The sequence below is a fragment of the Aegilops tauschii genome, chromosome 2, assembly GCF_002575655.3.
Source record: "Aegilops tauschii subsp. strangulata cultivar AL8/78 chromosome 2, Aet v6.0, whole genome shotgun sequence".
Taxonomy (NCBI): domain Eukaryota; kingdom Viridiplantae; phylum Streptophyta; class Magnoliopsida; order Poales; family Poaceae; genus Aegilops; species Aegilops tauschii.
Window position 1 is genome coordinate 480,025,656 of NC_053036.3, and position 26,149 is coordinate 480,051,804.

Sequence of the window (26,149 nt, forward strand, 5' to 3'; positions counted from 1 at the left end):
CGCAGTTCGTCAGGTTATGGGAGGTGCTGGTAGACATTGAGCTCACGCCTGGTTCGGAGGACACCCCGATCTGGCAATGGGATGTAACTGGCAAGTACTCGGCAAAATCGGCGTACAAGATGATGTGTGAGGGAGGGGTCAGATTTCAATGCGCCTCGGCTGTCTGGCGCAGTTGGGCCATGATGACCTGTAAGCTCTTCATTTGGCTTGCACTCCAGTACAGAGTGTGGACTTCGGACCGCAGACAGAGGCATGGTCTGCAAGATCATAGCTCGGCATGCTTCCTATGTGACCAAGAAGAGGACAAAGTGGATCACATACTACTACAGTGTGTATATGCGAGACAAGTGTGGTTTCTGTGCTTCCGAGAGCTGGGCGTGGATGAAGCTTTGATTCCAACCACAGAGGATACACTAGGTGATTGGTGGGTATCCGCTAGAAAGCGCATTGACAAGAGACATCGGAGAGGATTCGACACAATCTGCATTTCAGTCTGCTGGAACCTATGGAAGCAGAGAAACGGCAGAGTTTTTCGCAACAGCAACATCGCCAACGAGTGGGGAACGGCCGATATCATCCACCAGGAACTTAGGCCATGGGCATCGGCGAGAGGGAGAAGAGTTCAACATGGTATAGAGTAGTAGCCTAGCGTGTGGAGTGGAGGGGTGGACGTGCATGCCGTGCCGTGTGTGGTAGTGCATTCCGTCGTCTGTATTTCTTGTACATAACTCTTTTTCGTCTATAAAGTTTTCTTGTACATAACTCTTTTTCGTCTATAAAGTTAAGGTACGCATTTTGCCTACCCATGAAAAAAAGTGAATGGTCAGGAGCCGGAGCAGAGACGGGCCCCCAAAAAAAAGACATGTCCTGGTGGATGCAGAGAGAGAGAGAGAGAGAGCGCGCGCGCGCGCCAGATTGACCATATCATCATGCAATCATGGGGGCTTTGAACCTCTTCCCAAACCTGTCGTCGAGCTGGGTCAAGCTCATCCACGGCCAGGCGTGGCGCTTATTGGTCCGGAGAGCGGGGCGTGGCTCAGTCAGCACCGGTCACGTACGTAAACCCACCATGCACCAGCACCACACATCACGGACGCCAGGGAGTTGCAAGAGGATAAGGCAATCGTGTCCCCGTGACTCCATTTCCTACGGTACGCATGCAGCTAGCACAGCCGGCCGAAGCTCTGCTCTCAGCTCGACAGCAATGGCGAGAGCCTGCAAGTGCAGCCCCGCCTTGAGGCTGCTGCCGAACCCGATCACGGCACAGCTCCCGGGCGGCAGGAGCCACGGAAGATGCAGATGCCTTGCCGTTCACGCGCAGCTCCCAGCCGAGGATGCCGATGATTACCCCGCTGAGTCACCCAAAAGGGTCCAGGTTACACAGGTGAATTACTGATCTAGCCAGTGGTAGGATAACTCGCGGGCAGCGGTTTGAATTTGAATGGCCATGAGCTGCTCACCGCATCATCTGCTTCGATCCAGAGCCTCAGGAGGAGCCGCCGGAGGGGAGCCGCCGGGCGGCAGAGCCTGATCTCCGTCGGGACGTCGCGCGGCGGAGGAGATCAGTGGAGCAGCGACTTCGAGCTGACGCTCCGGCAGCTGAGGCTGGACGACCTGATCGAGGACGGGCACAGCGACGCCGACGTCCTGGTGCACCTTCTGGTCCAGCAGGTAACTGAAAGAGGAACTGGCGTCCATCTGAAAAATATTGCACCGAGCAAGTGAGCAGCTGACTGATAGGTGCGAGATCTTCGTCTGCTTTCAGCACACCCAGTTCGGAATGTCGATCAAAGGGCGAGTGGTCACATCGCTCACCAAAATATGTGATTCCTGCTCCGCCCCATACTGCACAAAGGTATATCACACCGCGGATCACCTGGAAAAAATTTCATGTTCTAAGAAAAGATGGCACATTTGGAAACTGTTCAAGTTAACTGAAAGCATTGGATCCTGGGACCCCGTTGCAGATTGATGAGCAGTTCGACATTACGGTGCTGTCTTCCTCCAGGAAAGATCAGAGCGGTTTGCCTGAAATCGGAGACAGCGATCCGTCAGTACGTGATATCATTTACCTAGCTTTGATGCTATATATAATTACCCTAACCATTACGACTATTTCTTTTAGAACAGGTCATCTATGTGAAGCCAGGAACAGAAATCGATATCGACTCGTCAATCCAAGAGACGATACGACTAACAGCGTCAGCCAAGGTATGCACTTGCAGCATGTCATGTCGAACTGTCGACACACAACCTCTTACTGATTATTGTCATTCAGAGTTCATGTTCGGAGGCGTGTGAGAAGTCTCCTGTCGTGTGGAAACGTAAGTGCTCAGACGAGCTGCAACAACTAGTACATTGGATTTGTTGCTTTTACTGTAGATCGCTGTTTTATCTTGTGAATTTGCAGGTGCTGGTAACCAGAAGAAGCGTTACAGCCAAACGTGGTCAAAACTTCTTGATCTCAAGAGAACTCTGGACAAGGCGCCCAGCTAAATTACTGTTGCCGATGCAGTTTCAACTCGACGGCACTCTGATTATCTGATATGAAAATGCTACAGTGTGATATATCGAACAAAAAGCTCATGTGACCGGATGGTTAATCAATGGACATGGTTATCCAGTGATTGTTCCTCTCCATAATAATTAACTGTATACTCATAGAGACTACTACGCTATAACAAAGCATTTCCTCAAATATATTACCTATGGGAAAATATGTATGGATTCAGAACTTTTTGTTTTGTTTTTGAAAAGAGCCAAAAGACTTGCCACATTCATTAATTAAGAAGAGACTTTTATAGACCACTTGCCGAAGGAGAGAACAAAACAATACAAAAGCCTACTCTCCTCGCATACAAATACCCAAATGCTTAGCCCCGCGGTGACCCAATGCCCGGCCTCATTTCGAATTCTTGGTAGGATAATGTTATGTGCTGATGTTTTGTCATTCAAAACACGCTAATTTCTCTCATCCCAGATCTCCCACAAAACTAACATGATATGAGAGACCATGGCTTTGTGGCTGTCACGGGCATGAAGGACAGGATGTTCCCACCAAGGTTTGTCGTCACTGAAGTCACTCCATGTGAAAGGTTCAAGAAGGTGCAGCCCAAGCCAAACTTTTACCATGCGCCGAAGTCGAATGGGGTAGCGACATCGGGAAAGACGATGGGCAGCTGTCTCAGGAGCACGGTTGCATAAGGGGCAATGCCCGCAATTTGGCCATTCACGGTCAGCGAGGTGATCAGCTGTCCAGACCCGATTTTAGATGATGAGCCAAGCAAAGATCTTGCACTTGGGTGTTACCCGTATTTTTCAAATTATTTTGTTCATGTTGATGAAGACCAAGCCAAGGAATTATGCCTTGTAAGCCAAAGACATCGAGTAGCAACCGGAAGCGAAAACTTTCCAAATGATGGTGTTTGGGCAATCCTTGTGGAGATGGACTTGAGAGGCATAGGACCACAGGGCGAGAAACTCCTGGATATGTTGTAAGAGCCCCCTGGAGGTGTTGATTTGTTCCACCCAAGCTTGTGGTGAGTGGCCGCTTGAACACACCAAATCTTCTTATTTGAGAGCTCAAAAATTGTTCGTGCGATGTCTTTAGGCCTATTGGAGGCAATGCAACTCTCGATGTATTGATCGGGTGCACGGTGCACGTATATATTGGTACAAGCGCAGCCCTCAGCCTCATCTATACAAGGAAACTAGAGGCGGGGCCGGTAGGAGATTATCCTAACAGATACATGCACAAATATGTTCAACACCCCCCCCCCCCCCCCCCCCCCCCCCGCAGTCGATACGTCACCAGTGACGCATAGACTGGACCGGAACTCCTCAAATGTAGGCGTCGGTAACCCCTTCGTCATGACATCGACAAACTGCTGAGCGGTGGGAACATGAAGAACGCGGACGCGCCCAAGAGCCACCTGCTCGCGCACGAAGTGAATGTCGAGCTCAATGTGCTTCGTGCGACGATGATGAACGGGGTTGGCGGAGAGGTAGACCGCAGAGACATTGTCACAGTAGACAATGGTGGCCTTCGGAACATCAAGAAGCAACTCCTGGAGAAGCTGGCGAAGCCACGAGCACTCGGCAACGGCATTGGCCACAACACGATACTCGGCCTCGGCACTGGAGCGGGATACCGTGGGTTGTCGTTTAGACGACCACGATATGAGCGAAGGCCCCAAGTAGACGCAGTAGCCTGAAGTAGAGCATCGTGTGTCCGGGCAGCCGGCCCAATCGGCATCACTGTAGGCCACCAGGTCAGTCGAGGACGAGGCCGTCAACGTAAGACCCAAAGCCGTGGTGCCGCGGATGTACCGAAGAATCCGCTTCACCAGGTTCCAGTGAGTGTCGCGGGGGGCGTGCATGTGGAGACACACCTGCTGGACGGCGTACTGTAGGTCCGGCCGAGTGAGTGTCAAGTACTGGAGGGCGCCGACGATGGAGCGGTAGAACGCCGCATCTGGCGCGGGCGAGCCGTCGAGCGCAGAGACCTTGGCCTTCGTGTCGATAGGCGTGGGGACAGGCTTGCAGTTGAGCATGCCTGCCCGCTCGAGAAGGTCCTGGGCATACTGCTGCTGATGAAGAAAGAACCCGTCGGCGCGTCGTACCACCTCAATGCCGAGGAAGTAGTGCAACGGGCCGAGGTCCTTAAGGGCGAACTCAGCGCTGAGGCGAGCAGTATGCTGGCGAAGGAGCTTGGGCGAGGAAGCCGTCAGGATGATGTCGTCCACGTAGAGCAGGAGGTAAGCGGTCGCCGGAGCCTGGTGGTAGACGAACAGCGAGGCGTCGGAGCGAGTAGCCCGGAACCCGAGCTGCTGCAGAAAACCGGCGATCCGCTGGTACCAGGCGCGAGGGGCCTGCTTCAACCCGTACAAAGAGCGGGAGAGCAGGCACACATGGTCAGGCCAAGCCGCGTCGACAAAGCCGATGGGCTGATGACAGAAAACCTGCTCCGAGAGATGGCCATGCAAGAACGATTCGACACATCCATCTGATGCACCGGCCAGGCGCGAGAGACCGCGAGCTGAAGGACCGCGCGAATCGTGCCCGGTTTGACAACCGGGGCGAACGTGTCGGTGAAGTCGACTCCATCGTGTTGCCGAAACCCGCGGACCACCCACCGAGCCTTATAGCGCTCGAGAGACCCGTCAGGACGAGTCTTATGCCGGAATACCCACTTGCCAGAGATGACGTTGGCATGAGGTGGCCGCGGGAGAAGCTGCCAGGTGCGGTTACGCACCAACGCGTCAAACTCCTCCTGCATCGCCGCGAGCCAATGCGGATCGCGACGTGCGGCTCGAGCGGACGGCGGGAGAGGTGATGGAGCAGACGTCGAGGCAGCGAGGAGGTACTCATCCGCAGAATAGCGCGTACTGGGCCGATGAATGCCAGCGCAAGCACGAGTGACCATGCGGGTGTGCGGGGCGGCCGGCGGGGTCGGCGGGGCCGGCGACGAGGCAGACGAAGAGGCCGTCGAGGAGCCGGGGTCAGGAGCGGGGGACGCGCTCACTGCCCGGGCTGCAGACTCAACGGGAGTCGGGGGCGCCGTGGCCGCCGGCGAGGATGCAGCCGGGCCGGCGGAAGCCGTCGAGGAGCCCGGGTCAGGCGCATGGGATGCACTCGCTGACCGGGCTACGGACTCAACGGGAGTCGGAGGTGGCGTGGCCACCGGTGAGGAGACCGGCAAGAGGGCCGGCGAGCCGGCGGGGGCCGGGTCCGGGTCCGACGCGGCGGACCCAGAACGAGGCCCAAGCGCGGGGGCACTGAAGCCAGGGGGAGGCCCATGCGCGGCAGGGGGCCCGAAGCCAGGAGGGGGCCCGAGCGCAATGGAGCGGCCTCCCCTAGGGGCACCGGGAGGCACGAATGACGATGGCGAGTCGGCCGGCGGCGGTACCTGGTGAAAAGGAAAAGACCTCTCGTCAAAGTGAACTTGCCGAGAAGTGAAAACTCGGTGGGAAACCGGATCATAACAACGATAGCCTTTGGTGTTTGGTGGGTATCCGAGAAAGATGCATGCCACAGAGCGAGGTACAAGTTTATGAGGAGTAGTGGAGGCGATGCTAGGATAACAGAGACACCCAAAAACACGAAGATCATCATATGAGGGTGGGCTGCCGAAGAGGAGATGATGTGGTGCAAAGTTCCTGCGAGCACGAGTCGGACGAACGTTGATGAGGAGAGAGGCGGTGGATAGAGCATCCGGCCAAAACCGGCGTGGGACATTGGCATGGAAAAGAAGAGTGCGCACACAATCATTGAGGGTGCGAAGGATCCGTTCGGCGCGACCATTTTGTTGCGAGGTATACGGGCAGGTGAGACGAAAAATCGTGCCATGTGTGGCAAGGAGGGTGCGAACTCCGATGTTGTCGAACTCCTTCCCATTGTCTGTCTGCAAAGCATGAATGGGACGCCCAAACTGCTTAGCGACATAGGAGTAAAAGGTAGTAAGAACGGAGGGTGCATCGGATTTTCTCCGCAACGGGAAGGTCCACACATAGTGCGAAAAATCATCAAGTATGACAAGATAGTATAAAAAACCCATATTACTGGCAACAAGAGATGTCCACAAATCACTATGAATCAACTCAAATAGATACGACGCCACCGATGAGGACGCACTAAACGGAAGACGGACATGCTTGCCGAGACGACAAGCATGACAAGTATGATCATCGGTTTTATTACACGTGAATGAAAAAGTCCTAAGAATATGATGAAGGGTGGCCGGGTTTGGATGTCCCAGCCGAGCATGCCAAAGGTCCACCGTGGCAGAGAGAGCGACCGGTGCGGATGTGGAAGTGGCGGTGGAGTTCACCGGGTAGAGGCCGTCCGGGCTGTCATATCGGTGGAGCACCATCCGGGTACGAGCGCCCTTGACAGAAAAACCCACTTCGTCAAATTCAACAGTTATAAGATTTTCACGTGTAAGAGAACGAACGAAAACAAGATTAGTGACTAACTCAGGTGAAACTAAGACATTAGACATGTGAATAGGCGTAGAGTTAGAAGGAAAGGAACCATGACCGACATGAGTAATGGGAAGGGAAGACCTGTCCCCAACAGTGATACGACATGCGGTAGAAACTGGAAATACGGAGTTGAGGTTACCAGGGTTGGAAGTCATGTGGGTGGTAGCCCCAGAATCCATATACCAGTCGCCGCCTCCGGTGTACGTGTTGGGTGTAGGGGCGGAGTGAAGCGCCGCAAGGAGAGCCGGATCCCAAGGGGCCGGCGGGAGTGCGGCGGTCGCGGCCGGAGGGGCGGCGGGGTAGCCACCAGGAGCGGCGTAGCAAGGCATGGCCGCGGCGTAGCCACCCGGGGCGGCGTACGGAGGTGCCGCGACGGGGTAGCCACCCGGAGCGACGAAAAACGCCTTATGCGCACCGGGGCGGGGGCCCACGGCACGGGCATCGTGTACGCATGGACCACCCCCGTCCAAGGGTTGGTCGCGGCGGCCCAGGGGGCCGGGGGCAGCTGCTGCTGCGGCGGCTGGCGCCCCCCCCCCCCCCCCCCGCGCCGTTCGGCTGCTGCTGCTGCTTCTTGCCGCGGCGCCCCCCGCGGCGGCGATCAGGGGCAGGGGGCGGCGGCGGGTAGACGGGCGCCAATGGCGCCTGAAAGTACGACGCCGGCGGCGGCGGCGGCGGCTGCGGTGCCGTGGGAGGGGCGGCGCGGGAGGTGCCCCCCACGAGAGCCGTGTGCATGGCCCGGGACTTCACCATCTTCATCCTCCTCTCCTCCAACCGAAGGTAGTCCATGACCCAAGGAAAGGCCGGGTCCGGGAGGAACGTGAGGTTGGAGGCTGCGTTGCCGAACTCCTCGTTCAGACCGGCGGTGAGCGTGCTGACGAGGAGGTCGTTGGAGACCCGCTCCCCAAGGTCGCGAAGTTCGTCAGCAAGTTTCTTAAGGCGCATGCAATAATGGTTGATGAACGAGTCAAGCTGATGGCAGCCAAAAAATTCCTGCTGAAGAAACACGCGGTGCTGGAGGGCGTTGTCGAGGAAGAGCCCGTTCAGCTTTGCCCACACCGTCTGCGCGTCATCGGTGTCGCAAACGATGGTGTGGAAGATGTCCTTGGAGATGGTTTGGTACAACCAGTGAGTGATGGTGGCGTCGATGGTCAGCCAGTCGTCGTCCGCGTACATGAGTCCGGAGTCGACGGAGCCATCGACGTGATCGATGAGGTGGTACTCACGGAAGACGAGGGAGAAGTAGGTTTTCCAGGCATAGTAGGTGGAGGAGGCGTAGTCAAGAACAACGGGCACGCGGGCGAAGATGTCGAGATCGCGGACGACCTCCACCGGGGGAGGGGCCGGACCGTCGAAGGGATTGGAGGGGAGGGAGGCGGCGGAGTGGGGAGACGCCATGGGTGCAGCGGCGACCGAGGGGAGGAGGTGCGGCGCGGCTGGCGGGGAGATGCGATCGGGAGGGAGCGGGTGGGGAGGGAGGCGGTTCGGGGGCGATCAGGTGGGGAGGAAGGGAGGCGGCTCGGGAGGAGAGAGGGATGGGGAGGGGTGGTGCGCGCGCGGCGGCGGGGTTAGGGTGCGGCGGCGGCGCAAGAGATGGCGGCGGCGGCGGCAGCTAGGAGCTGCGGCGGCGGCTAGGAGCGGATGCTAGGGTTGGATCGAAAGGAAAACTGATATCATATTGAAGGCAATGCAACTCTCGATGTATTGATCGGATGCATGATGCACGTATATATGGGTACAAGGACAGTCCTCAGCCTCATCTATATAAAAAACTAGAGGCGGAGCCGATAGAAGATTATCTTAACAGATACATGCATAAATATGTTCAACCAGGCCTAAGAACCTCCGCCCACGACCAGTTCCAAAAGCTAGCAGTTCGACTAGTCCCAATGGTAATTTTAGTGAGCCCGTGGGAGAGATCCATGACATGTTCTTTTCTTTTGGTGGGTAAAATACATGTCTTGCTTGTCACAAGGGCTTCCGGCGCCAACCCAAGGCCTCTCCGGTGTAGTCCATTTCCTTTCGAGGAATGTGAATTCAGAACTCATTTTACAAGTAATTTTTCTTCCAAGGATTTACTCATCAGTTCTCACTCACACACTTTTTTGGAACAACTGCTTTATTTATTTAAGGACATATACAACGAAGACCCTGCGAGACAGAAAAACAAAACTCCCCATCACCCTAAGCAGCGGAAGTCTGACGAGGCCCACTCACACCGAAAGGAACATTGTCACCGAAAGGACCCTTCAGCACCGCCACGAGAACTCCACATAGGGAATCCTGGTTGAAGTATTTGAAGCCGCTTGAACCACCAGGCTTGTTCGGGAGCTGATTTACCTTGCCCATGAAGGTTTGGGGTCTTCCAATAAACTTGAACTCCCTTGGCGAGGAAGCAAGCCGCCGCCTACTGCCGTCGGGAAAGGAGAAGAACAATCCCTACCTTTTTTTTGACCGCATAAGAACAATCCCTACCTTGTGAAGGAACACAGACACCTCCCTTCAGATTGAGGGAAATTCAATCCAAAAGGAAAACCAACACATCGCACGGTTAAATAGAAGCCCAACCTCCATGTTAGTGAGGTTGGCGCCGCTGCCTCGACTCCTCAAATAGTTACTCGAACCTACCTATCTATCACCCAAGCTTAGATCAAAACTCCCTCGTAACGACACGATGCCGCGAAGGGCGTCGGAGCCTAGGTGGAACACTGATCTGGTAGGTGGGAGCGTAGGAACCAAAAACCTTTTCTTTTGGCGGCTAGTTTCGGTATACAAGCACAATGCAAACGTTTTTTTTTCTTGAGGGAAATCACAATGCCATTTTTTTGGGAGAAAAAGCACAATGCACAAATACACAACGGTAGAAGCCTAAACTTATTTTGTAGACCTTGAACCTTAGGAGAAGCCCAGTCTTGCTTTTGCACTAGATTAGCCCGAGCAACAAAACAGATTCATCTATTGCCAAAAAGAAAAAACAGATTCATCTCAATAGCTCCGCTCCGGCCAAAAGAAAAAAAAAACTCCGCTCCGGCCAGCGGCTGCCGGCGCCCAACCGACCTGGATGCATCGGCGCCGTGGCAGATCCCCACCGGTTCGAGGTCGACTCCAGCTCTCCTCTGCCGCCCATCGCTTCCAGTTGTGGTGGATGTGGGGAATCAGGGGGTCGAAAGGGGGTGCGGGAAGCAAAGGCGTGGGGAGAAAGGGCAGAAGATAGGAGGCGGGGGGCAGAGCTCTAGCTCGAGAGCAAGCAAGTAATGTTGCTCTAGCCTTTATCCTTTGCAAATACTCTACACCATATTCTGTTTAAGTGTTGCTTCCGGTCGTTACCAAATCCTGAGAATGGTCTGGAACTGCAACTCTGAAAGTGCCATACTTTGCTCAAACCTATTTACATAACTGAGACTCTGAACCTAACTAACATGATCTGGAATTGGAGTATACATTATGAAAGAAGCATAGCCAATAGGACAATTTGCAGTATTAAAAAGCAGAAAATCGTTTAGCGGAAAGGTGTAGTAGCACCGGGGGTCCCGGCACCCCATTATCCTATCCCTTGAATCACATCGAGATTCCTGCAGGGCCTGACGAGTTGCAAACAACAGGGTGCTTAGTGAGTCCATTTGACTCATCTGACAAGCGACATGTACTAGGCCTTAGGTCTAATTAGCAGGTAGTAGGTCTGACGAGCCTGTTTCCGACAGGAGTGACAGGCTGGGTCACGTTCTACACAGTCAAAGCGGCGCCTGCCATAACGGCAACCATTTGTTTTGGAGACAGTAATTTGCAGAGACATTTGCAGCTCATCTCCACTACTCTAAATTGGAATCCTCTTGATAAAGGTGGGACTAAGCGCATTGAAAACAGCATCTCGTCTCCACTGCTCTGCTCGGCAGTCATATCAGAGACATGAACAGTATCCGCGCACTGTTCATCTGTGATTACATTGCCTCTCGCTCTATAAAAACCACTCTGGGCCAAGAGTGACTTCCCTGTGCATGTGCTGCAAGCTGGAGAGAGACAGAGATTGGAACAGTGAAGTGATGTGCTGCGTTGGTTACTTGTTGGTTTTTTAATTCACGGGCTGGACAACGACCAGGCTATGAGGATGGGAATCTGCACTGTTCATATAGGCCTGCTAATGCAAAACCATTGCATGACATGGCACAATCTCTCAGACTTGTGGTCCATGCGAGCAGCTCCTGCCGGGTGCGCCGGGTGTTGAAAAGCCGGTTACACCAGGAGATAGGAGTAGAAGCAAACTAAGAAGTTACTTTACATAGTACCCTGGACAAGCTATCTTTACACACTGATTATGCTTATAATAATCCATAAATTTCAAAAGAAAGTATTCTAACACTATTTAGACAGGCTAGCACTACTCGACTTCATAACAAAACAATCTAACACTATTTCAACAGCTATGACTAGTTCCCGAGGAATGCATCCACTTTGGCATTGGTGGCCCTTGACAAGAACTTCATGCAGATTGGAGGGTTCACGTTGGCAAGAGAAAGAAAGGCCTGTGGCAGGGCCCAGATCCCGTCGCCGCACATTAAGCCAGATGCAACTGCCGGTGCGAACGCCTGCGCCTCAGCCTTGTTCATCCATTCCCAGCAAAAGAGTATCGCACTGCCGATGCACATGTCCATGGCGAAGTATGGTCCAAGGTAGAACGGGATCGCGACCGCCATGGGGATCGGGATGAACTTCGCCACCTTCGCAGGCACACAGTCTTTCAGGAGATTGACGGCGAATGCAGCAGCAAAGAAAATGTAGCATAGCATGAGGCAGTTCTTCGGGAGAACCGACAAGCCATCGACACCCAGGATCGCCATGTTGCGGTACATGATGGCATACGGTGCTGGGTAAGCGCTATCGCTGACACCAATGTCGAAGGACTTGTAGAAGAGCCAGAAGACGCAGGGGGCGATAACACAGCCCATGGCAGTGCCTGCCACCTGGCTGATGAACATGGACCTTGGTGAGGCTAAAGTCAAGTACCCGGTTTTGAAGTCTTGCATCAGGTCAGCAGCCGTTCCCACAATGTTCATCATGACACCGCAGGCGGCGAGCCCGACAAGCACGCCACCGTGCGAAGCGCCTGCCCAAGCACCGAACACAAAGATCCCAAGCTTACCATAGGTGCTGGCCAGGGACCAGTCGGTCAGGCCACATCCATAGGCATTGCAGAAGGCCAGGATAGGCGCAAAGACATATGCGACCAAAATGTGGTACCACTTGAGCTGTGGGATGATGAGCGGAAGGCAACCAGTCGTTATTGCCGCAATAATGACATAACCCCCAATTGCAACTCTCTTGGGAATTTGATCCTTCAGGAATAGTTCAGTGCGGCGTTTGTCATCAAAAGACTCAGCTTCCTCGGCGGCGACAGGAGCTCCGTTGTTAGAGACAGGAAGTGATTTCGATTTCTTCTCCTTGTACATCTCGTAGAAAGCCTTCACTGTTTTGCCAAATACCTTCAGGAAGTTATACAGGCCGTCCCCAAGGATTACTGCTATGGTTATGAACACCTGCGATGTCAAGATGTTATTAGTTCTCAACAGTTACATGTGATTGCAAAAGCAAAACGTGGCAGCCTGTGTCTAAATGTCAAGTACCCTGTAAGCCTGCAGTCCATGTAGACTGCTCTCTGGAAGAGAGTCAGGATACCAACTTCCTTTCTTGCTGCTTATGAGTGGCCACATTATGCCCCACGACAAGACGCCTCCAATCAGAAGAGATACATTGACAATGTAGGGGCAGATCATTCCCACACCAACGTAAGTAGCCGAGAAATCAAAATAGAACCTGGTTGATGCAAATAGTTGAATTTGAGGACACACGTATGGCATAAGGATATATATGATTCATAACTATTGTAGCTGACCAAGATGATGCTAACCTGTTCTTGTAAGCTTCAAGGCCAAGTGATGGGAAGGAACTGAATCCACAGTCGTTCCCAGCAGTGTAGAACCATTGGAAGAAGGCCCAAACGAAGCTCATCGAGAAGTACTTACCCAATGTACGAACTTGCTTCCTGAAACAGGCCAGGCATTCTGTCAGTCAATACTTCTTGTGACTTGTACATATTATAGAAGCAACAGCAAGATGGATAGAAAGGCATGTTACTCACTTTGCAAGCTCAGCACCCTGGGGTGTGTGGAATCCATTGATAAGGTAAGCAGTTGCGGTGCCACTCGGATATGTCAGCTTGTAGTCCACAATCATAGTCTGCAACCAAGTATTCCAGTTGGCGACCGCTTTAGCAAAACTGTTTTGAATATACTGTATATATGAAGAAAGTATTGGGGAAGTGGAGTTTCTACCTTTCTCATGGGCACTAGCGCAAAAAGCCCGACAAAGCTGACGAGGAACAGAAATCCTATTATCCATCCGAGATGGGGATTCTTGATGTTCAGAGCATCGTTAGCCTCTGTTGCTTGCTTGGCTATGGTCTCGCTCAGAGCAAACAGGTAACTGCCAAACCCACCTGTCCAAAAAAGAATTAATATTGAATCAGAACATGGCCCACATGATTATATCGTGGGCCGGTATTTCAAACATATTGACAGTAGCAATTTCTATTTTGCATAAAAAATTCCATGCAACGACCAAACTAAATCAGCCGTGGCGTCGGGAAGAGCATAAAAGAAAATTCAACCATGGTCTAGCATAATATAAACGCTGGGAAAACAAGTGCATTGTATTAGATAGCTACTAGTAGATGATTATTTTGTGGGTCAACATTCCAACATTATGACATTGTATTTATTTCTTATAGCAGATTTTTTTTTTTGCGCAATGGCAAAATTAAATATTTTCTTGGTGTCAGGAAGAGCAGTCAGAAAGTAAAATCTTCATATAAAATCTACTCTCCCTGACCTAAAATAAGTGTCGCTGATTTAGAAACCCTGCTAGTACTCGGCATAAGTGTGCATGTGTGTGCGCACGCTCATGTTCTTTATAATCACAAAAAGAAAACTGGCCGGAGTGGATGTTATATTGTGGACCGTTATTCCAAAACCTTTGGAATTGCCAATTTCTTTTGCAGAAATCTTCATGCAACAGGCAAAAGGCGCAAACCTTAATCTATTATTGGCACCGGGAAGAAGAGCCAAAATTCATCTACATGAATCTTAGATTATTATTATTATTTGTATGTAAAAAAGCAGATCAAGATGTGCTATTTTTCCGGTGTGGTTGAATTAGCTAAATCAAGCAAAAATAGCACGGCTTCCTACAGCAGACGCACCAATCTGCCTATCGAGGGCGCGGAAACGTATGGAAGGAACAAACGACGGGCGGGAAGCTAGTTTTGGGTTTTACCGCTGAAGGCGATGCCGTAGGCGGAGACGACGCAGGTCTGGATGACGGTGTTCTCCTGGCGCGTGAAGGGCTGCTTCAGGAACCCCATCCTCTCGATGGCCGACGTCCAGAGGCGGACGAGGAAGAAGCCGAGGAGGCTGGCGGAGACGTTGAGCGACGGGATGATGCCGGTGGTGAGGCCGAGCTTCATCACGATGATGCTGAACATGACGGCGACGAGGAACCCCACCACGAAGGCGCGCACCGTCAGCTGCTCCCGCCACGTCGGCACCGGCTTCTCCAAGAACGCCCGCTCCACGGACGCCTCCTCCTCCGCCTCCCCGTCGTCATTGCTCCCGACGTTGCGGCGCCGGAGGAGGTTGCCCGTCTCCACCGCGTCGGCGTCGTGGGCTGCGGCCGCCGCTGCGGCGTCGGCGTCCGTCGCCATGGCTTCTCGATCTTCTCGGGGTACGTACGACTGTTTGCGGTTCCACGGTGTGGCGGGGCGTCCGCGTATATATGGAAGGCCGTTGAGATCTCGATGCCAGCCGTGACCGTGTTCTGTTCTGTTGCGGGGGTTTACCGGCCTTCCTATTGGAACTGGAGTCCAACTGTGCCCTGCCTTTTTTACCGGAAGAGGACTCCGATGCTGGCACGATACGACGCCCCACGGCCTCCTTCAAAACTGGAAAAAGTCCAAAATAAACCTTTAATTTATAGACGAAAGCTAAATCGAACCCTAAACTTGCAATCCCGGAAATCAGCACACCGAAATTTTTGATCCTGGTTTATTTTAAACCTTGAGCATGTTTAACTGGTATATGCTGACGTGGCGAGGACCATTGACGGGCTGGTTGGACATTAGGACGAATTGCGCTGGCCCATTAACGCAGTTGCTCGCACGCTCGCTCATTTTTTTATTTTCCATTTCGTAATGATAAATCTTTTTTAAAATTTTTGTAATGAAAGTAAACATTGACATCGCACTCGCAGAGGCCTCACCTAGCCAATCGGAATGAAGGCTGGTAACGAGTATATTTAGCGTGTACATGTATATAAGAGCAGAAATGAGCGTTCATATAAGAAAACCTTTCGGGAATTTTTCCGAAACATTTCATAAAAAAAAGTAAACAATTTCTAAATACTGAATATATTTTTAAACACATATAACTTACGAAGTTCTAAAACATTTTTTTGAAAAATGTGTCACGGTAACATTTTGACAAATGCACATTTTACATTTTCTTAATGACAATAAACAATTTATAAAATTATACAAAGATTTTCTTTAATCTTCAGTTTTTAAAATTTGTTCCCATTTTTTTAAATGTTTATGTTTCAAAAAGTGTTCACCTCAAAATTGATTGTGTTTTCAAAAAATGTTCGTTTTTTAAAAAGTATTCAGTATTTTTAAAAGTGTTCGCATTTTAGAAAAATTGGAGATTTCAAAATTGCTCGGGCCTGACAGTTTTAATACTTGTTTGCCCTTAAACAATCTTTCAAATCTTGACGCTGTTGTGCGTGGATAAATAGGTCGGGCCTCACATTACAACATCAACAGTTAATGCATCTAGTGGCTAGTTGGAGGACTTTAGCAACGACAGATCTTAAGTCCGTTCTTCGTCTGTTCTTTCGGTATTTTCACTTTGTGTGTTACGAAAAAACAAAATGTTCTCGTCTGTTGGGCCGGCCCGGTCACGAGTGGAGTCAACAATCCCGGTATTCGACATGCTACATAGACAATCCTTGTTTGGAAACGTTGTCAAGGTTTTAAATAGACCGGGATTAAAAAATTCGGTGTGCTGATTTTCGGGATTGCAAGTTCAGGATTTGGTTTAGCTTTTGTCTAAAGGTTTATTTTGGACTTTTTTTTTCAAAATTCTATCCGCAAAGTTGTAGTGTAGGTCGAGCTATGTGGTACCCTCTATCCTATCCTTTGGTTTCCTTCGTGATCTGTGCAGCCAAGCATCCCAGATTTTTAATTAGTCAAACTTTTCCTCTGACTCTCTCGTCATGTCATGTCGTTTCACTCTGTCTCTCACAGTACCAGGAGGCAGAACATGGGACCAACTCTGTCAAAAGCTAGAGAGAGAAGCTGTGATAGAGAGCGTTGGTCTAGAGAGAGGAAAGAGACACCCTCCGCTGCTGTGATTCACTCTCTCTCACAAACTGAAAAACAGAAGGAAAAATGACATAATTTCTTTGACACAACCTCACCTCTCCGTGTAGACACAAAAATGAATTGCCCGTGACCCACACTTCGTAGAGATACTCTCTTGAGATCCAGTTTTAATTTGAAGAGAGGGAGAGAGCGCCTTGCTTTTCAAAAAAAAAGTCAGAAAGACTTTTTTTTTTAAAGGGAGACATCCAATGAGAAAGCTTGTGTAATGTTGAGAGAGTCTGTCAGGAGAAAGAGAGAGTTAATAAGAAACAGCCAATGAAAGAGAAAATGAAAGCGTGAGGAGAGATAGAAACAGTGCATGCATGTCAGAGTGAGAGAGAAAAGCTAGATGAATAGTGACTTGCTTGTCACGTAGCCCTTGTTGCATGCCTCGATCACGGTCAAAAGACGGGAGTCCTGCAAATGGTTTGGGACTCAACAGGCACAGTACGAATCTCTGCATGTATCCCGATGCAGCTGAGTTTAGTCTGAACGGCCGTGATAAAGGGTACCGTGGAGCTCGAGCTAAAAAAAAACCTCACTCTTCGAACTATCTCGGAGAAACTCAAGGAAACAGAAACCGGAACCAACTCTGGAACAAAACCTACCAAGCTCCGTTTCGTTTCTTCTTTCATTCAAACGGATACATAAAGAACTCGATTCTTACGAGCAATCTCCAACCGATCACAGAAAAGAACCCCGATTCTTGTTTCTCGATCGAGGCGATTTTGTTCGTCTGCCGACCCGGAGAGCCAGCGATGGAATTCGAAGTAGGGCCGTCGGACTCAGGCGGCCTGCCGGCGCTCGCTGCCGGCCTCGCGAGGCGCCTCGCCGAGGAGAACGCGGACAACAACCTGGTGTTCTCGCCGCTGTCCATCTGCGCCGCGGTCGCGCTCCTGGCCGCGGGCGCCCGGGGCGCCACCCTGGACGAGATCCTCGGCGTCCTCGGCGCGCCGTCTCGCGACGCGCTCGAGGAGTTCGTCTCCCTCGTGGCGGAGCAAGCGCTCAGGGACCAGTCTGGCTCCGGCGGGCCGCGCATCGCGTTCGCGTGCGGTGTGTGGAGCGACCTCACGTGCGCGCTCAAGCCATCCTACCGCCACGCTGTCGTGTGCAGCACGTACAAGGCCGAGGCCAGCACCGTCGACTTCCAGAACGACCCGGAGGGAGCACGCGGCCAGATCAACGAGTGGGCCGCGCGGGCGACGCAGAACCTGATCGGCGGCGTCCTCGGCCCGGAATCGATAACGCCGCTCACCCGCGTCGTGCTCGGCAACGCCATATACTTCAAGGGGAAGTTGTTGGAATATTAGGCAAGTTCATGATTAATTCCAGTAAATAATTCATGACTAGAAGAGATACTAGCATGCAAAAATCTAGCAAACTAGAAGAACAACAAGACATGCATACAACAGCAAACACGTAACAATAGCTGTAGAGACAGACATGAACAGAGGATGTTGGACGTACTGATCGTTAGCTATTATGCGTGCGACGGTGTTGATGACGATGTTGGCGACGATCTGCTGCTGACGGCGATGAATACGACGATGAGTAGCACCGCCCGACTTGGACGGAAGACGACCCGTGATGACGAATTTGAGCAGTCGCGCACAGCGCTTCCCAAAAACCTAATTCGTCCTCTCCCAGTGCAGGATCGCAAAGACGAACGGTTCCGAAGACCTGCTCTCCCACGCGCCAATGCACGCCGGCGTTACGGATGGAGTAGACTACGACGGCGGCGCAAGTTGTGAGATGAGGCAAAACCCTAGGTGTTTTTCGGTGTGTCACTGGCCGCAGCCGGTAGCTGTATATATATTAGGACCAGAGGCGGTATTGTGTCGCGATCACAATCCCAAACCGACTCGGTTTCTAATTCGTATACTTACCGGACAAGAAATCAAAAACTTGTCTGCCAAGACATAAAAATAAAACGGCAAAAGGAAGCTGCGCTCCTGTAAGGAGACGGACCGGATTTCGGCGGACCATTCACGCGCATGTCGCCTCGCCTCGCCTCGCCTCGCCTCGCCACGGCCCGGCCCGGCCCGGCGAGGCGAGCGAGCGCGCGCGTGTGGTTTTCCCTTTTCTCTTCTCACACACCACTTAGAGTGGTGGAGAGAACCCACTATATAAATAGGTCCAACTCTTCTTCAACTTCCGGGGTGGGACTAAACTTAGCACCACCACTTGCCATTTTACACATGGGCTTTGAGATTTCAGAAATTGCTATGGGCCTAGCCCATTAATTCTAACAATCCCCCACCAGATCTCAAATACCCATTTAGAGATTTGCCTTCTCTCACCACTTGTTTAATATATCAGTGTTTCAGCAGAGACTGTTAAGTTGAACTTCTGCCTAGAACTTTAAGCTACACCCATTCACAACTTGACAATGGACTATGCCTTGAATTGCTAGTTTTGTGTGAACAGGTTTCACTCAAAGTCTTAACCAGTACCTGACCGCCAGTAGGCTACCCCGCGGTTTGGAGCTTATACGTCATACTTCCTGGTCTCTTCGTGAGCTTACTAGAGATCACCCAAATCTCATAGACTGCGACGTTTACAGTCAGAACTCATATAGGTGTGTTCTTTCAAGACTGCTCTGTAGGACAGCATCTTTGCTAATTATAGCCAATAGAACCACGTTAAGGCATGTTGCCAACCTGCCTTACAGATCTGAGCCTTACAGCTCTGAGAGTTTTGCATCTTCACTTTGAGACGATCATTAGTTATTACTCTCCTCAGTTAACCAATAGCTTGTTCTTCCCAGATCCTAATTCGCGGGATCTCCGATCACAAAGGTTGGGTTACTACTATGGTGTAACATCTATGGATCTCATACCCATCTCCCTCGATGCAATATCTATCACATTTCGTGATAGTCCCTTTGTAAAGGGATCTGCCAGGTTTTTGTCTGTTTGTATATACGTAACAGTTATTACTCCGGAGTTTCTCAACTTCCTGACATACTTCAAACGTCTCTTCACGTGTCTTGATGACTTTGCATTATCTTTAGAATTGTTCACTTTAGCGATAACCGTTTGGTTATCACAATTCATAAGAATAGCCGGTACAGGTTTTTCAACAACCGGCAAGTCCATCAAGAGCTTACGCAGCCATTCTGCCTCAACAGTAGCTGTGTCCAAAGCAGTTAATTCTGCTTCCATAGTTGACCTCGTCAATATGGTTTGCTTGCAAGACCTCCATGACACTGCGCCACCACCATGAGTAAATACATACCCACTTGTTGCGTAGAGTACATCAACATCGGAGATCCAATTTGAATCACTATATCCTTCTAGCACAGCAGGATGCCCTAAATAAGTAATTCCGTAACTCATAGTACCTCTCAGATAGCGCAAGACCCTTTCTAGTGCATGCCAATGATCATCACCCGGGTTGGACATGAACCTACTCAGTTTGCTCACAGCAAAAGAGATATCTGGTCTTGTAGCGCTAGCTAAGTACATGAGTGAACCGACAATTTGAGAGTATCTTAATTGATCTCTCGTTTCTTTCTTGTTCTTTCTGAGTGTCACGCTGGGATCATAAGGTGTTGGAGAAGGCTTGCTATCCATAAAACCGAATCAGTTCAAGACCTTCTCAACATAGTGAGATTGCGTTAATGTAATCCCACTCTCATCCTTAATAAGTTTGATGTTTAGAATTACATCGGCTTCTCCCAGATCTTTCATGTCAAAACTCTTTGATAGAAAAGACTTGACTTCATTAATTGCATTAATATTTGTACCAAAGATTAGTATGTCGTCCACATACAAACATAATATGACACTATTGCCCCCACCATGGCGATAGTAAACACACCTATCAGCCTCGTTAATGACAAATCCTGCAGAAGTCAGAGTTCTTTCAAACTTCTCATGCCATTGCTTAGGTGCCTGTTTCAGACCACACAAAGATTTTAACAACTTGCACACCTTTCTCTCTTCACCCTTTACCACAAACCCGTCAGGCTGATCCATATAGATCTCCTCTTCCAACTCTCCATTGAGAAAAGCTGTCTTTACATCCATTTGATGAATGATAAGACCATAAGAGGCAGCCAAGGAAAGTAACACTCGAATGGTGGTCATTCTAGCAACGGGTGAATAGGTGTCAAAGTAATCTTCGCCTTCTTTCTGAGTGTAGCCCTTGGCCACTAGCCGAGCCTTGTACTTATCAATAGTACCATCAGGCTTTAGCTTCTTTTTGAACACCCACTTACAGCCCATAGGTTTACAACCATATGGTCTATCAGTTAGTTCCCAAGTTCCATTAGAAAGAATTGAGTCCATATCATTATGAACAGCTTCTTTCCAATCATCTACATCCGGAGATGCATATGCTTCTGCAATCGTCTTGGGTGTGTCGTCCACAAGGTATACAATGAAATCATCACCAAAGGATTTTGCAATCCTTTGTCTCTTGTTCCTTATAGGAACTTCATTGTTATCCTTCTCAAGGACTTCCTCATGTGATTGTTCGAAATATTCATCAGTTGTACTAGATTCAGGAATTATCTTAGAAGAAAATCTAGCAATGCTATGCATATCTTTCATAGGAATATGTTCTCAAAAAATGTTGCATCACGAGATTCCATTATAGTATCAACATGCATATCAGGTACTTCAGATTTTACCACTAAAAACCTATAAGCAATGCTCCGTTGAGCATACCCTAGAAAGACACAATCCACTGTCTTTGGTCCAAGTTTGCGTTTCTTAGGAATAGGAATATTGACCTTTGCCAAACATCCCCAAGTGCGCAAATAAGAAAGTGATGGTTTTCTCCCAACCCACTCCTCATAAGGGGTTTTCTCCTTATTATTGTTGGGAACTCTATTCAGGACATGACATGAAGTCAATAGAGCCTCCCCCCACCATGCCTTAGATAAACCAGCAGTGTCTAACATGGCATTCACCAAGTCAGTCAATGTGCGGTTTTTCCTCTCGGCCACTCCATTTGATTGAGGTGAATAGGGAGGCGTCCTCTCATGAATAATACCATGTTCCTCACAAAATTCATCAAAAACTTTGGGAAAATACTCTCCACCACGATCGGACCTAAGACGCTTGATCTTTCTTTCTAGTTGATTTTCAACTTCAGCTTTATAGATTTTAAAGTAGTCTAATGCTTCATCTTTAGTTTGCAACAAATAAACATAGCAAAATCTAGTCGCATCATCAATCAAAGTCATGAAATATCTCTTTACACCTTTTGTCAACACACCATTCATCTCACAAAGATCAGAATGTATGAGTTCTAGAGGTGCCAAGTTTCTCTCCTCGGCAGCCTTATGAGGCTTTCGAGGTTGCTTCGATTGCACACAACTATGGCACTTAGAACCTTTGGCAACTGTGAAGTTCGGAATTAAACCATGCTGGATAGCCGAGACATTAAACCAAAATTAATATGACATAAACGAGAGTGCCAAATACTTGCATCATCATTAACACTAGCACAAATTTGGTTTATTGACTTATTGCAAAAATCTGAAAGGGAAAAGCGGAACAAGCCTCCGCACTCATAGCATTTTCCTATAAATTGTCTAAATCTTGACACGATTACTTTATTGGACTCTAAAACTACCTTAAATCCATCTCGACATAGAAGGGAGCCGCTAACTAGATTCTTGTTCATAGTAGGGACATGCTGCACGTTCCTTAGTTGCACGATCTTTCCCGAAGTAAACTTCAGATCCACCGTGCCAATGCCACGAACAGAAGCGTGTGACCCATTCCCCATTAGGACGGAAGAATCCCTTGCGACCTGATAAGAAGTAAACAGGGAGATGTCAGCACACACATGAACGTTAGCACCCGAATCAATCCACCACGAAGATGATTGAAATACTGAAAGCACAATAGGTAAATTACCATACCCATCAGTATTGCTAGCGGTCACCATGTTGACAGTCTTGGAGCTTGTTTTTCCTCTGCGGTCTGCACGTTCAGGGCATTCCTTGGAAAAGTGTTCGGGCTTCCCACAGGCGTAGCACTCTAGCTCAGCCTTGTTGAACTTCTTCTTCTTGAAGGTAGTAGTCTTGGTAGGCTTGTTGAAAACAGGTTTGTTCTTCCCTTTGTTCTTGTTCTGTGGGTACCTCTGCATCATGTTAGCAGTAGGCTGAACCTCACCTCCTTTTTCAGTAGTATCTTTAGCCCGAGCTTTTTCTTCAACATCAAGAGATGCAATCAGATTTTCAACTGATATCTCCTGTCTCTTATGCTTCAGAGTTGTGGCGAAATTCCTCCATGAAGGAGGCAACTTTGCAATCATGCACCCAGCCACGAATTTGTCGGGTAGAACACATTTAAGGAGTTCAAGTTCCTTCACAATGCACTGTATCTCATGAGCTTGTTCAACCACAGAACGGTTATTCACCATCTTGTAGTCATGAAAACTCTCCATGATGTACAGTTCACTGCCTGCATCTGTTGCACCGAATTTTGCATTCAGTGCATCCCACAGAATCTTTCCGTCATTTATGTGCATGTACACATCACACAGACGGTCAGCAAGAACACTCAGAATGCATCCCACAAACATAGTATTGGCTTCCTGAAATTTTCTCCGATCTTCGTCAGTCATTCCCTCTGGAGCACCAACACTAGCGTGGAAAACTTTCAGAGCAGTAAGCCAAAGCGTGGTCTTCACCTGCCACCTCTTAAAGTGCACACCGGTAAACTTATCCGGCCTCAGTGCATCAGCGAATCCAGCCATAGTTAACTCAGGAAATTGCCTATAATTAGGTTTTTGGATTGTTGGAATATTAGGCAAGTTCATGATTAATTCCAGTAAATAATTCATGACTAGAAGAGATACTAGCATGCAAAAATCTAGCAAACTAGAAGAACAACAAGACATGCATAACAGCAGCAAACACGTAACAATAGCTGTAGAGACAGACATGAACAGAGGATGTTGGACGTACTGATCGTTAGCTATTATGGGTGCGACAGTGTTGATGACGATGTTGGCGATGATCTGCTGCTGACGGCGATGAATACGACGATGAGTAGCACCGCCCGACTTGGACGGAAGACGACCCGTGATGACGAATTTGAGCAGTCGCGCACAGCGCTTCCCAAAAACCTAATTCGTCCTCTCCCAGTGCAGGATCGCAAAGACGAACGGTTCCGGAGACCTGCTCTTCCACGCGCCGATGCACGCCGGCGTTAGGGATGGAGTAGACTACGACGGCGGCGCAAGTTGTGAGATGAGGCAAAACCCTAGGTGTTTTTCGGTGTGTCTCTGGCCGCAGCCGGTAGCTGTATATATATATATATATATATATATATATATATATATATATATATATATATATATATATTAGGACCAGAGGCGGTATTGTGTCGCGATCACAATCCCAAACCGACTCGGTTTCTAATTCGTATACTTACTGGACAAGAAATCAAAAACTTGTCTGCCAAGACATAAAAATAAAACGGCAAAAGGAAGTTGCGCTCCTGCAAGGAGACGGACCGGATTTCGGCGAACCATTCACGCGCATGTCGCATGTACGCCCCGCCCCGCCCCGCCTCGCCTCGCCACGTCCCGGCCCGGCGAGGCGAGGCGAGCGAGCGCGCGCGAGAGAACCCACTATATAAAGAGGTCCAACTCTTCTTCAACTTCCGGGGTGGGACTAAACTTAGCACCACCACTTGCCATTTTACACATGGGCTTTGAGATTTCAGAAATTGCTATGGGCCTAGCCCATTAATTCTAACAGAAGTGGCAAGAGCCCTTCTGCAAGAGGGATACCGAGAGCAAGCTTTTCCACCGGCTGGACGGCCGCGCCGTCGACGTGCCCTTCATGCAGAGTTGGGAGCCCCAGTTCATCGCAGTGCACGAAGGGTTCAAGGTGCTCACACTCCGGTACCAGGCGCAAGATAATCTAACTCCGTCTGGGCGTCCCGCTCCCTCTGATGGTAACATGTGTGCATGGTTTTCTATGTGCATCTTCCTTCCGGATGCCCTCGACGGTTTGCCGGGCCTGGTTGACATGATAGCATCCCAGCCTGCTGACTTCTTGGAAAAGCACCTGCCGGAGGAGAAGATCGATGTTAGGGAGTTCCGGGTGCCCAAGTTCAAGCTCTCCTTCCATGGCAGCGTCGTCGCCATCCTCAAGAAGTTGGGGCTTCAGTCGGCGTTCAGTGATCAAGCCGATTTGTCTGACATGGTGGAGGACGATGAATCTGGTTTGCCATTGGTCTTGAACGACGTAATCCACAAGGCGGTCATCGAGGTAAACGAGGAAGGCACCGTAGCCGCGGCAGTGTCCATAGATGAGATGTTATTCGGTGGTTGTAATTTCATGCGGCCGCCACCTCCTCGAGTAGATTTTGTAGCCGACCATCCGTTTGCGTACTTAATAATGGAGGAGACAACCGGCGCAGTTGTCTTTGCAGGGCATGTCCTTGACCCCTCCATCGAGAGCTAGGTCACTCAGGGACGACGCCTGATGTTGTTTCAGCTTGGTCCCCGTAGAGGAGGAATAACATAGTCTCATAGTTTCATGCTATTTTACAAGCCATGGAAATTTCCTTTATTCATCTGTGTAATTTAATTTCAAGAGAAGTTGGGCGTGCAACAGTCATCCTTTTGGGTAAATTTTGAAGTGTTCATATCCTATGTATTGCTCAAAATTTTACTAAAGTGCAAATAGAAGAAACCATTTTACTATTTCTCTATCGACATGACCCTGATTACGATATTCATGCAACAATGCATCCAAAAACATGTCAACAATTAATAAAAGAGAAAAGTATACTTTTCGTCCCTCAATTCTTCGCTGAGTTTAGTTTTCGTCCCTCAACTCTAAAACCGGACAGAGTGCACCCCGAACTCGCGAAACCGGTCATTTTTCGTCCCTGCGAGTAGTCAACCCGGTTTTGACCATGTGTGAACAGTACATCTGATAAACAGTAAATTCGAAAAAAATAGCAAAAGGAATCAAAAAAATCTGAAATTTTATGACATCGAAGATACTTAGGTGCGCCACGTGCGTGCAAATTTTCATGTTTGAAAGTTCGAGGAGCTCGCAGCAAAAAAAAAAAAAAGTAAATCTACACTGAAGTGAACAGTAAATTCAGAAAAATAGCAAAAGAAATCAAAAAATTCTGAATTTTTTTGCTACCGAAGATGCTCGGGTGTGCAAGGTGCGTACATTTTTTTGGTGGTCAAATGACATCCGAGAAGGTCGTGCCAATAAAAACAAAATAGCGTGTGCATGCCGCTTCGGGTGGTTTCCAAACCCTCGGATCTTATTTTACCACGAAAATTTGCACGCACCTTGCCCACCCGAGCATCTTCGATGCCAAAAAATTTCAAAACCTTTTGATTTTTTTTTGAATTTACTGTTCACTTCAGAGTAGATTTACTTTTGCTTTTTTTGCTGCGAGCTCCTCGAACTTCCAAACATGACAAAAATTCGCACGCACGTGGCGTACCCGAGTATCTTCGATGTCATAAAATTTCAGATTTGTTTGATTTTTTGCTATTTTTTTCAAATTTACTGTTCATCGGATTTACTGTTCACACGTGGTCAAAACCGGGTTGACTCAGTCGCAGAGACGAAAAATGACCGGTTTCGAGAGTTCGAGATGCACTCTGTCCGGTTTTAGAGTTGAGGGACGAAAACTAAACTCAGCGAAGAGTTGAGGGACAAAAAGTATATTTTTCTCTTAATAAAACAAGGTAAACATTC

General features: G+C 49.4%; 3 protein-coding genes across 3 annotated transcripts; 2 read left to right on the plus strand and 1 right to left on the minus strand.

The window, feature by feature from the left end:
- The first annotated feature begins 897 nt into the window (after window positions 1-897).
- Window positions 898-2,720, plus strand: LOC109764340 (uncharacterized). Its single transcript, XM_020323178.4, has 7 exons — window positions 898-1,384; window positions 1,483-1,671; window positions 1,766-1,855; window positions 1,968-2,054; window positions 2,131-2,211; window positions 2,279-2,324; window positions 2,411-2,720. The coding sequence occupies exons 1-7, from the start codon at window positions 938-940 to the stop codon at window positions 2,494-2,496; spliced, it is 1,026 nt and encodes a 341-aa protein (XP_020178767.2). The 5' UTR covers window positions 898-937; the 3' UTR covers window positions 2,497-2,720.
- Window positions 2,721-11,223: 8,503 nt separating this feature from the next.
- LOC109764352 (probable metal-nicotianamine transporter YSL11) lies at window positions 11,224-14,820 on the minus strand. Its single transcript, XM_020323192.4, has 6 exons — window positions 14,307-14,820; window positions 13,307-13,470; window positions 13,114-13,211; window positions 12,883-13,017; window positions 12,599-12,788; window positions 11,224-12,511 (listed from the first exon to the last, which is right to left on the minus strand). The coding sequence occupies exons 1-6, from the start codon at window positions 14,731-14,733 to the stop codon at window positions 11,405-11,407; spliced, it is 2,121 nt and encodes a 706-aa protein (XP_020178781.1). The 5' UTR covers window positions 14,734-14,820; the 3' UTR covers window positions 11,224-11,404.
- A 2,384-nt stretch (window positions 14,821-17,204) lies between these two features.
- Window positions 17,205-24,883, plus strand: LOC109764360 (putative serpin-Z8). Its single transcript, XM_073507255.1, has 2 exons — window positions 17,205-17,740; window positions 24,199-24,883. The coding sequence occupies exons 1-2, from the start codon at window positions 17,205-17,207 to the stop codon at window positions 24,881-24,883; spliced, it is 1,221 nt and encodes a 406-aa protein (XP_073363356.1).
- Window positions 24,884-26,149: the final 1,266 nt, after the last annotated feature.